This window comes from Osmerus mordax, chromosome 2 (assembly GCF_038355195.1).
Source record: "Osmerus mordax isolate fOsmMor3 chromosome 2, fOsmMor3.pri, whole genome shotgun sequence".
In the NCBI taxonomy this organism is placed as follows: domain Eukaryota; kingdom Metazoa; phylum Chordata; class Actinopteri; order Osmeriformes; family Osmeridae; genus Osmerus; species Osmerus mordax.
In genome coordinates, this window is record NC_090051.1 from 766,171 (window position 1) to 778,640 (window position 12,470).

The 12,470-nt window shown below is 45.1% G+C and overlaps 1 protein-coding gene and 1 pseudogene across 1 annotated transcript in view; one reads left to right on the top strand and one right to left on the bottom strand.

Annotated features, from left to right (window-relative positions):
- Nucleotides 1-4,575, bottom strand: part of LOC136959387 (coiled-coil domain-containing protein 148-like) — a 28,914-nt gene extending 24,339 nt beyond the window's left edge. The window contains exons 1-3 of the mRNA XM_067253710.1: nucleotides 4,533-4,575; nucleotides 3,877-3,998; nucleotides 1-63 (exon numbers count right to left, since the gene is read on the bottom strand). The exon at nucleotides 1-63 is cut by the window's left edge and continues 41 nt beyond it. Of these exons, the coding sequence (XP_067109811.1) occupies nucleotides 1-63; nucleotides 3,877-3,998; nucleotides 4,533-4,575 (228 nt within the window). The remainder of the gene's footprint in view (nucleotides 64-3,876; nucleotides 3,999-4,532) is intronic.
- Nucleotides 4,576-6,197: 1,622 nt separating this feature from the next.
- Nucleotides 6,198-12,470, top strand: part of LOC136959430 (uncharacterized) — a 55,818-nt pseudogene continuing 49,545 nt past the window's right edge.

Sequence of the window (12,470 nt, forward strand, 5' to 3'; positions counted from 1 at the left end):
GCGATGCTGCCGGCCCACACTGCTCTCCCTGCTCGCCCTGGCAGCCTGCAGGGTCCTGACAACCTGCAGGAACACAGACCAGCCACAACCACCACACACACACACACACACACAGACCAGCCACAACCACCACACACACACAGAGACCAGCCACAACCACCACACACACACACACACACACACACACACAGACCAGCCACAACCACCACACACACAGAAATCAGAATCAGAAATCAGAAAGGGATTTATTCGCCATGAAAGTTTGCACAGACAAGGAATTTGCTTTGGCAGGAAGGTGCATACAATAAACATATACCTAAAATTGTTATATGTGGACTAACTATACTAAGGGTACATAAACTAGCAGTACTAAGTGGGATTAGAATAGAATTAAATATAAGTTGCCGTAAATTACAATATAAAAATACAAATATTACAAAAAATACAAATGTACAAGATACCATGTTGTAATGCAGTGCAAAAAGCAGAGTGTTTTAACACACACAGACCAGCCACAACCACCACACACACACACACACACACACACACAGACCAGCCACAACCACCACACACACACGCACACACACACACACACACACAGACCAGCCACAACCACCACACACACACGCACACACACACACACACACACACACACACACAGAGACCAGCCACAACCACCACACACACACACACACACACACACACACACACACACACACACACACACACACACACACACACACACACACACACACACAGAGACCAGCCACAACCACCACACACACACACATAGGACAGTCAAAATCACCACACTGCTCTCCCTTCAGATTAGGAGAGCTTGTTATCAAACTTATCATAGTATTGACTACAGGACAGAATATTTGATTTTGGCTGATTATTAAGGAGCATTGTGAAAGCGTAGATGTTTATCTGGTGTTGTAAGCCTTTTCATAACATAATATGTGGTTTAGAGACAGAACCAAAACAGTGTGTTTGGGTGTTGTTGTGTTAGCTTACTGCGGATTCAAACTGAGTTTCTGTTCTATGTTTCCTTGTCTTTGTGTCCTGGGAAAACTGTTTTTATTCAGGTCTTTGGTTCAGTCTGTGCATGCTTTTCTGTCTTTGAAATATTGACTTTGAAAGGCCTGTAATCTGTGTGAATTCATGCGCAACGTCACCACTGTGGACACGCATGAAAAGAAAATACACACGGGCAAATAGAAATATTCAGGTGGAACACGAATAACATACGTGAGGCGTGTTCCCTGTGGGAATAGAGGAAGGGAATTTGTGTCTTAATCTCCCCTCATTTATTGGTCTTTTTCCTTTTTTTCATAGCCCTCTTGGTGAAAACATCTCATTGTTCTCTATCAGTCTAAATGTGCATAGGCCACTGGTTCAGATAATTACAGTTCTCACCTACTGTACATAGCATTGATTATATACTGGAAAATCTCCCACAGGATATGAAAACCACCCTTCAAGTCTTGTTTTATTGTATGCATAAGCCTAGTCTAGCTGGATATGACATGAACAGCTTTGCCTCCAATAGGCTGCATATCAGCTGAGATTGGAGTCAACATGGAATAATATGCAGCAGCCCTCTGAAAAAATCTCTCAAGTCCAGAAAAGTAAACGGTGAAGTCATCATGAATGGAATTCCAATTGTCTGGCACTTACACCTACCTGCACAGACAAGACAGGCACACCCGTACACAGACAGCACACACACAACACACACCTAAACACACACACAACACACACCTAAACACACACACAACACACACCCGAAGAGGTATAGACACACCACACACACTGGCACACGGCACAGGCAGTGCACACACATCAACACCTTTACACAAGCACAAAGGACACACACCTTTACACAAGCACAAAGGACACACACCTTTACACAAGCACAAAGGACACACACCTTTACACAAGCACAAAGGACACACACCTTTACACAAGCACAAAGGACACACACCTTTACACAAGCACAAAGGACACACACCTTTACACAGGCACAAAGGACACAGCACACACACACCTGTGAGGCTGTACACAAACAAGGCAGCAGCACCCACCGCTGCTTCCTGTCCTGACAGACATGCGCAACAACATCCTGCTTCCTGTCCTGACAGACCTGTGTGACAACATCCTACTTCCTGTCCTGACAGACCTGCGTGACAACATCCTGCTTCCTGTCCTGACAGACCTGCGTGACAACATCCTGCTTCCTGTCCTGACAGACCTGCGTGACAACATCCTGCTTCCTATCCTGACAGACCTGTGTGACAACATCCTGCTTCCTGTCCTGACAGACCTGTGTGACAACATCCTGCTTCCTGTCCTGACAGACCTGCTTGACAACATCCTGCTTCCTGTCCTGACAGACCTGCTTGACAACATCCTGCTTCCTGTCCTGACAGACCTGTGTGACAACCTCCTGCTTCCTGTCCTGACAGACCTGCGTGACAACATCCTGCTTCCTGTCCTGACAGACCAGCGTGACAACATCCTGCTTCCTGTCCTGACAGACCAGCGTGACAACATCCTGTGTGGCTCAGGCCTCTTCACCTGCTCAGCTGACCTGGTGCGCTCACCTCCTGACAATCTAGATTCCAGCCTGGCTATCCAGGACACTCCGCCTGTCTTTACACATGAACCAATCAGATCCTGTCCTGCAGAGATTCATGGTCATTTAGCCCCTCTCTGTGGGGAGATTCAGAGAAAGCCTGCTTTTCAGCAGGAGGGAGGGGCACTAACACAGGCTGTCTTATCTAGTCCATGCAGAGAGCTGGATTGGAGCGTGCCACAGGCAACAGTAATGAGACACTAAAAAGCTTCTGCCACAGTTTACCAATTAAAACACTGCAGGTCTACAAGACTAATCCCTTCTGCCCTCTGGGTTAACTTCTCACGCTGCTACCAGGCAGAGAAAGGCAGAGAGAGGCAGAGAGAGAGAGGGAGAGAGAGGCAGACAGAGAGAGGGAGAGAGAGAGAGGCAGATAGAGGCAGAGAGAGGCAGAGAGAGAGAGAGAGGGAGATGCTGGAAACTTCAAACAGCTTGTTGGTTGATCCTCTGGCTGCCTTATGAATATTCAAACAAAAAATATTTAGTTTGACAAAGGTGAAATTTTGGAGCACCCTTAAGGGTTATTTAACATTTTGTTGTTTTATACAATCCCCCCATGTCTTAATGGATCAATTGTGAGTGTGTGGGTGTGTGTCCATATAGGAATGCTCAGTTCAACCACATACAAATGGACGCGTGTCTACGCGCCTGGATGCGTGAGCACAAAATGTATTCATCGAAACAAGAACACCTTGGGCCTAATTCTTATTATTTATTGGGCAAAATATGCTATGAGAATGTATTTTCCCGAAAACAAACCCACTATGTTTCAATTACAAACCATCCAATAGTATTCAACCTTCAATGGCACACTCTTATCAGATCCAATTACCTCTCCTGTTTGTAGGCTTAATGACCAAGAACACCACTAACAGTCCATCTCACTGAAGGCATGTTAACTAGATACTCTGGCAACTACAGCTGTTATAGGAAACGTGAGGACGTATCCTATTATCACTTCAGCTTTGTTATCATCACTCTGTCACTTAACGAAGACAAACACATAGCACACTGTTTAAACATATAGCACACTGTTTAAACACATAGCACACTGTTTAAACACATAGCACACTGTTTAAACACATAGCACACTGTTTAAACACATAGCACACTGTTTAAACACATAGCACACTGTTTAAACACATAGCACCCAGGTAATACAGCCCCCCAGCCTCTCACAGTACTACAAACATTGTCAGGAAAAGCCTATTGAAAGCTGACAGCAAATCAAAATGTACCTTTTGTCCGATCTGTGCAGTTTCCTGGCGTTTGGCCTCCACTAGGGCTTGTAGTTTGTGGTATTCAGCTGGTTTGTACATGGAGCACCACAGCCCGTTCTTCATCCACACAGCCAGAGTTTCTGTTCCCGTAAAAGCAAGGTAGCACATGTAAGTCAGCTCTGTGTATTGGTAAACACATAGAGCGCTAACATCCTGGATCTCAAGAGGTTTCCATCTGTTTTACTGTCTGAGGTACTGTAGGTTTTACTGTCTGAGGTAATGTAGGTTTTATGCCACTGACCACAGAAACATCTTGCTACAGGAAAAGAATCTCCTGAGTTATGGAAGGCTCCATTATAGAGAGTATCAAACACACACACACACAAACACAGACTCATACAAAAATAGAGCCATACACACACACCCAAAGGGAACATGAAGAAGCTGTGGTAGACAAACGATCCATGTCAGACAGGTTTAAAGTGGTTCAGCAGTGGATTCAGAAGACAGGTGAACTAATCCTGACCAGGCTGGTGCTAACAGCAGGGGAGGAAACACAAGCCTTCAGCTTCTCACATCACAAGAACTTTGGGTCAGTTTTGTTCAAGACAGCAGTACAACAAGAGGTAAGTGTGGACTGAGTGATGTCACAGATCACATGACAGCCAGCTCACCTACATCCTCGGCTCTGAAGGTGCGCTGGGCTCTTCCACTCATTGCTGCACATCTGTTGACCAGTCTAGAATACACAATATAATCTATTATTTTATATGTCCTCAGCAAAGAATACATGTATATATACAAATAGAAATGGCTCTGCGAAGTTTGACTGAAAGGTCAACACTTCACCTCCACTCCAAAGTATTTATGTAGTTTAATCAGCTTACTCAAAGGATTAAAACTTTATGACTACATTCAAGAACGTAGCCTAATAAAGATAACTACTATTAAAGAAAGAGTACTCTATTGAACATTCAAGGTCTTAGAGATAGCGGGAATAACCTCTGAATTGTCAGTCTCTCAAAAGTTTGTGAGGCTGAGGCCAGGCGGGGCCTAGCGACAGATGGTGCAGTGTGTGATCAGACAGCATATCTCAGGGATTCCTCTGCTCAGGAAATGGTCTGTTTGCTAGCTTGTACCAGCTCAAACAACACCATCAACAACCTGGATGGCTTTACTCATCTTGTAAAATAGAACCAAATCAACATATAGAAGCGACTGTTTGCCAATCCCTATAGTAGCCTATCCTGAAGAAAATGGCTTTATTTGTATGCATGCAGGTCCCAGCAGTAGAATAACATCAAATGTCTTTCAATGTAGAAATCAATTTTACATGGCAGAGCTGGGAAACCGTGAAGGCAGGAATCATCGGGAATAATAATTAATTTTCTTAATGCATGTGATTATGTCTGGAAGCCCCACCATCCACCCCATCTTCATTTAACTCTGGCACTTCTACACATTGTATACAGTTGCTAATTCTGTCCACAACAATTCCATCCTCCAGTTAATATAAGTAATAGTATAAAATATCCTGTTTAGAGAAAGAGCCTGATATTTCATAGATGTGAGAAGTGTGAATCGACAGACTCCATCCTTTTCAAAACCACTGGAGAATGATTAGTGCTCCGCTGCTACCATCAGCCCCCAGCAAGGGCTTGTCCAGAGCATCACAGTCAGAGGAGGGGGTCTACAAGGATGACTACAGATGCATACACAGGCCTTCGTTTACTTACAGAAAGGAAGGATTGGTTAGCTTGAGGCATGTATAGTAGATCTGGTTGAAGGGGGGGGGGGGGGGGGGGGGGGGCAGACTCAGCTAGGACGCTTTACCGATAGGCCACAAAAGCAGAATTATATCAATTTTCTTTTATCTTCGAAAGTCCCGATTGCCCCAGTTGGTACAGGGACTAGTATTGTAGCACTACTGTACTGTAACGTTGATTTTACTGCTTTACTAACCAGAAAGGCATACACTTCAAATAACCACATATCCTGGTAAGTTAAAACATAGAGAGCAAACGGTTGGCAAAGGAGACAACATAAAAAGCAGGGCTGCCGGTAAGATAAACCGAGGTGATGAACATTTCCATCGTTAATCACTGTATCCTACCTTATTACGGTCTCCTACCCAGCAGCACTCATGTATTTGGTTGACAAAATGTGTAACCAAGGAAACTATTTTCTCCCTACGATTGGCCAATTCAACGATGAGAACGCCCTCTGTGCCAAACTGATCCAATGAGGACTGAGATGCTAACCTACAGTGGGGTGACGTCATGTTTGCTAGTATTCCTTCGGAGTGAACGCAGGACATAGCCTGCTGCTCCTTCCTGACTATGGAGGCGAGTTCCACTCTTCCTCATGCAGGGGACTAAAAATCCGGACACACAGGGCTGCCACTTCCAGAGAAGTTAAATGTACCAATGTGGATTCGTGCCAAAACACAGCGATCTCAACAACAATCCTCCTACAGGTACTGACTTATTTCACTCCTTCTTTAAAATTGTTTAGAATGAAAGGAAAGCATCTGCATGCGTGATATCCAGACATATTCGATCTATTAATAAAGTGCTAAAGTAATTCAACATGTGAAGAATCTTGTGTGGGGTTGTTTCAGTCACACGTTTTTATTGCAGGATCCTAAAACCTCAAAATCTAGCCAGGATCTTAAAGCGCGCTAATCTTTTTCGTGACCGTTTCGCCGCCACGCACACCTTTGAGGGACCTTCACATGTTGGCTTGTGTGCAATTTAGCCGGAGCGCGGCTACATTGTAGTCTAAACTTTAAATGTTTAACGTAAGCCTTCATTACACAGACGACTTACGAAGGCGCTACTTAACACAAAAGTGTTTTACTTTTGATGACCTCGTCCTTGAGACGGTGATAAAACATCCCAATAGCATTCAAAAACAGCCAGGTGAGCTTTGTGTGTGGGAATCTTTGGAATGCGAGGTCGCCAAGGGGCGGAGATTGATGCGCTTCCGCACTTAAATGCAACGTTTTCTTGCTTACATTTAAAGCATGGATATTATATGGCCTTAAGCGACACTGGATTTAACTATAATGTACACTGCAGCTTTTTCTTTGAACCCCCCCCCCCCCCCATAAGATTCTCCCATTCTGCTATCTGCACCAAGCCCGTTTGCTGAGACGACCTTTCGATCACGCTTCATAGGCTACTTGCAACGCAGTCTGTAAACTTAGCTGTGCAATAGCTGTTCCAAACTAAATAGCCGACAAACATTCGGATAATTGATAACATGCTTTTGATGTGGCAATATACGTTTTATCTGTATCAAAACTCGATGAACTCCCGAGATTTACACAGTCTTGAAGGATAGAAACTCGCAACATGCGGCATATGGCAGATAGGCTACAGTCCCACCTCTCTCGGGAAATCGAGTGTCAAAGCGTGTCAGTATTCCTGTGCGTTGCCTTGAAGAGAGGCAATTTTCTCCGATTGGGGACAGTCCTAGACGACAGCAAGGCTGTGTTTTTTAGCAACCCAAAGCTCGACCCGCTCGCAAATTGTGGAATGTTAGGCTATTTTAGATGCATACTCGACCTCTTTGAAGTCTCAAGGTTTTCACCTCATGAATCCATTTGAAATGCACTGGGAATACTGAGTATAAATCTGCTCTTCCGTTATGAAAAATAAGGGAATTGAAAATCTACTTTCAGGGTGGTGAATTATCCTCAGTCACAGCAAGAAACTGATTTATGGTGTTACAAACTTGCTCATGTTTTTATGGTACATTAGTAGGCTATTTGCATCCCTTCCACATTGTGGTGTCCATTACATCATACAACTATTACATTTTGTCGATTTATCATTAGGCTTCAATCCAAGGTTATGGGCGGAGCAGAAACAGCCCACTTTCCACTTTTGCAAAAACAGGCATACTGAGAACTAAAATAGCCTAATGTTTGAGACATGCATTTCCTTACTCGCACACTCCCTCTCTCTTTCACTCTAACTCTCTCACCCTCTTTCTACATCTCTCTCCTTCCAACCCTCTCTCTGTCCATCTCTCTCTTTGTCTCTCTCATGCTGGGGGAACTCTTCAGGGCTCCCTGCTCCTCGTGCTTCACATTACTGCACACTCCAAGCAGCTGACACATCCTTTAAAAGAATTCACTCACTCTGCGGGAGGAAAGATTATTTTCTGGAGGTGTTTCAGCAAAGTCTCGAGATAAAAGTCTCAAGACTTGTTTTAAAGGAGTTTTTGTTGTGGGGAGTTTTTGCTGTTGCACAACTCAACATGATCAAAGTTTATGTATGTTGAGTGTGAAGCTCATCAGCACTGATGTTTCATGCAAACCATGACTGAGGTGCTGTGTGCTCTGGTCATGGTTTTTATTAATGCAATACATTAACTTATTGTTCTAGTCTGTTCGGTGTGGCTGTTGACCATGAAATAAAATCAAAGTTGTTAAGATGATGATGGGAATCAACTGACTAGATCTCTGCAGATACGAGTCCATTCTGCAAGCTTGCTAAAGGCCTTTTCATCTTCATGTCGGTTTGATTGTTTGACCGTGGACTCATGGATGATTTTATTTAACAGGAACTGACATCAGTTGAATAGTTCAGACTTTCTTTGAAGAGCCCCTCCTTGTTTTTTTTCTCTCTATTTGCAATTCTGCCTTGTCACATGAAGGCTTAAAGGAACATACTGAGGAAAAAGTGCTTGTTATTTAAGTGTTCCCCTGTGTTAGGCTAAATGTTGGAATTGTTCTCTTTCAACTTTGCTTCTTAAATTTTTGGGGGCCAAAATGTTATGCCTCAAAAAGACATAGCACATCTAATCTTTGCCTTCAGTCTGTGATGCAGCAAACAATTAGTTGTTGTTTTTTGCTGAGAGGGGAGGTTAGGGTTAGAGGAGGTATGTGAAATGGGTGGATAAATGTCGTCTTCCTCCTGCCTGGCTTGGTCGTAGGAGCAGCGCTGTGCCCTTAGGCCAGTTCCCTCTGCTGGTCTGAGGGTGTCTGAGCAGATGCTGCGACACCAGCCATCACTTCTTATATTCTCCTGTTCCCTTCAAATGCCCTTTATTGTGAACTTCCACTCATGTAGGGAGGAGTTCACCAGTATTCCTCAGCAGATCCCTTGAATCAACATGGCCCACATATTGCTCACTCGCTGATCTAGCGTGCCAGATAGACAGCTCAAGTGCAAAGACGTATTGTGACAGTCTTCTCACAAACCACCCTCCGCCTTCTTCACCTGGCACACTCTTAATGGCTGATGATTACCTGCTTAATGTGTCGTACTCTTCATCACTTTTATCACTCCTGGTAGTTTGTTATGTGATGCGCAAAAGAAATCTGACAGCAAGGAGCTTTCGTTCATTCTGCTTTGCTACTTACTCTCCTGCCTTGATAATTATTCTACTGCCTTGATACTTATTCTACTGCCTTGATACTTATTCTCCTGCCTTGATACTTATTCTACTGCCTTGATACTTATTCTCCTGCCTTGATACTTATTCTCCTGCCTTGATACTTATTATGTTGCATTGATACTTACTCTCCTGCCTTGATACTTACTCTCCTGCCTTGATACTTATTCTCCTGCCTTGATACTTATTCTTTTTCCATCCCATCTCCCTCCCCATTTAGACTTTCCATCCCACATACAGTCTGCATGCTGTGGTGTAGAAAGAGTCGTTCTGCTACTTGAGGACAGCCACAAGTTGTAGACGGGAAATTCCACTGTGAGTTTGTAATTTTTATCACATGGAAGCCTCGTCTGGGAAGAGCTATGTACGTTTGCAGTGACACAAACACTGAAGGAATGGTTGTTGGACATCTGTCGTACAAAGTAGAGATTGAAGAAAAACATCTACACTCAGAAACTGTTGTCTGTCATGTATCTTACCATGTTAGATTTAATATGGTACAGTGTTTCTTCTAGGATTTTTTTTGCAGTGGGGGCAGGTCTGTCTTCCCCCCCCCACATATTTTTGTCCTATTTCCCTTAAAGAAATAAAGTTAGGCTACTTAATGACACCTTACAGTCATAAAGTATGTTGTAAATGGCATAAATGCTGCCAATTAATAATTGACGTAACTTATTGTAAATGGTCAGTAGCCTAGCCTATCGATTAAGGGGCCACTCGGAAGCATGTACGCTGTCTGCTTCATTCCAGCCGGCATCATGTTCCACAGGCTGCCTTTCCTGTCTCTGTCCAGCCGGCATCATGTTCCACAGGCTGCCTTTCCTGTCTCTGTCCAGCCGGCATCATGTTCCACAGGCTGCCTTTCCTGTCTCTGTCCAGCCGGCATCATGTACCACAGGCTGCCTTTCCTGTCTCTGTCCAGCCGGCATCATGTTCCACAGGCTGCCTTTCCTGTCTCTGTCCAGCCGGCATCATGTTCCACAGGCTGCCTTTCCTGTCTCTGTCCAGCCGGCATCATGTACCACAGGCTGCCTTTCCTGTCTCTGTCCAGCCGGCATCATGTTCCACAGGCTGCCTTTCCTGTCTCTGTCCAGCCGGCATCATGTACCACAGGCTGCCTTTCCTGTCTCTGTCCAGCCGGCATCATGTTCCACAGGCTGCCTTTCCTGTCTCTGTCCAGCCGGCATCATGTTCCACAGGCTGCCTTTCCTGTCTCTGTCCAGCCGGCATCATGTTCCACAGGCTGCCTTTCCTGTCTCTGTCCAGCCGGCATCATGTTCCACAGGCTGCCTTTCCTGTCTCTGTCCAGCCGGCATTATAAAAAAAGCAGAAAATGTCAATTTCTTTGTGTGAATATGTTCAATTCTGTGATTACAGCCTTAGACTTAATATGCAGTGTGGGAGGAGACATGCTGTGGTGCGGATCAGGCTTGCCGTGCATCTGGCTGCTCACTGCTGATCTAACTGGATATGTAGATAAATTCCTGAAAGAGCTCCAGATTTCATGCTTTGGTTGGATCCTGAGCGGCTGAAGATAATAAAGAACACAAAGCATGTCAGCGCTTTGAGAGATTAGGCCTCACAAAAGATTTTTGTCCAGTGAAATGGCTCTCCATAGTCCTGGCCTGCTGAGTCTGAAATATGGAGCCACTCCACTCCAGTCCTGCACTATGTGACCAGCAACTCCACAGCAACACAACACAGTACGACCCTGTGCAACTCCACAGCAACACAACACAGTACGACCCTGGCAACTCCACAGCAACACAACACAGTACGACCCTGTGCAACTCCACAGCAACACAACACAGTACGACCCTGGCAACTCCACAGCAACACAACACAGTACGACCCTGTGCAACTCCACAGCAACACAACACAGTACGACCCATGAAATGCCATTGTAAATGTCATGAGCTTGAACTGCATTTGTTCAGTTTCAAAAGTATCAACCCCTCTTTGGAAAGTTAATTTTCCTGACATATAACATTTTTAAATGGCTTGACATTTACTTAAAAAAAAAAAAAAGATATTAGAGGAGAATCTTCCATTTACTTTTACAAATAATATTCTGCAACAGGTGAGGCAGAGATCCTGCAGACTGGCTCAGATTTCACACATGGTCCTGGAGCCTACATGAACCTGACATCAGCCCTCATGACCGCTAGACTAGCTGTCACAGGAGAGATGCCTTCACCTCTTTCTAAATCCAGAAGCCAAGCAGCCTTGTACCATCACTGGGGCGGTGACAGCAGACACCATGTGTAATATTTCACAGAGACAGACCCTAGATCAACACAGCAGGATAGGCTGTGTTCTCGTCTTTCAGCCCTCTTAAAGGGGGTTTGCAACCTTTAACCTGGCTACATAACTCAGACCCAGAACTATTTCGACGCGCCACAAAACTCCTTGGTCACTTTAGTGGCCGCAGCTCCACTTGAGTTACTTACGGGTACATGACATCGGGCTTAACAATTGTCCTCTCATCCCAGAGTGTCATACCAGGTTATGTGTCGCTGTCCAGTCCACTGCAAAAGACCTCCGGAGGCCTTGTTCGTCTACACACGCTGCCGGAACAGTCTTATTTAATCATTTATCTTCGGTAACTGAAGAGTGGTATCAAGCACTTAAATATTCAGGAAGATGCTACATTCAGGTAGAGGTGCAGGCAGGTGGCAGGGAAGTGAGTAAGGAGCTGGCGGGGAAGCCTCCAAAGCTGGGCAACCACCTCCAGTGTTATTCACAGTAAAGCAGCTCTTTCATTCAATGCTGGCTGGTCACATAGTGCAGGACTGGAGCTGGTCACATAGTGCAGGACTGGAGCTGGTCACATAGTGCAGGACTGGAGCTGGTCACATAGTGCAGGACTGGAGCTGGTCACATAGTGCAGGACTGGGGTCGTATTGTGTTGTGTTGCTGTGGAGTTGCACAGCAGATGTTGGTTATCTGGAGCTCCTCTGGTTAAAGACGCTGCAGTGCAGTGTCTTGATAAAGTGACAACATCAAAGCTAACGGCTGTCGAGGCTGTAGGTTATGGTGGTGGGCAGACTGGAGGCTGTAGGATATGGTGGTGGGCAGACTGGAGGCTGTAGGTTATGGTGGTGGGCAGACTGGAGGCTGTAGGATATGGTGGTGGGCAGACTGGAGGCTGTAGGATATGGTGGTGGGCAGACTGGAGGCTGTAGGTTATGGTGGTGGGCAGACTG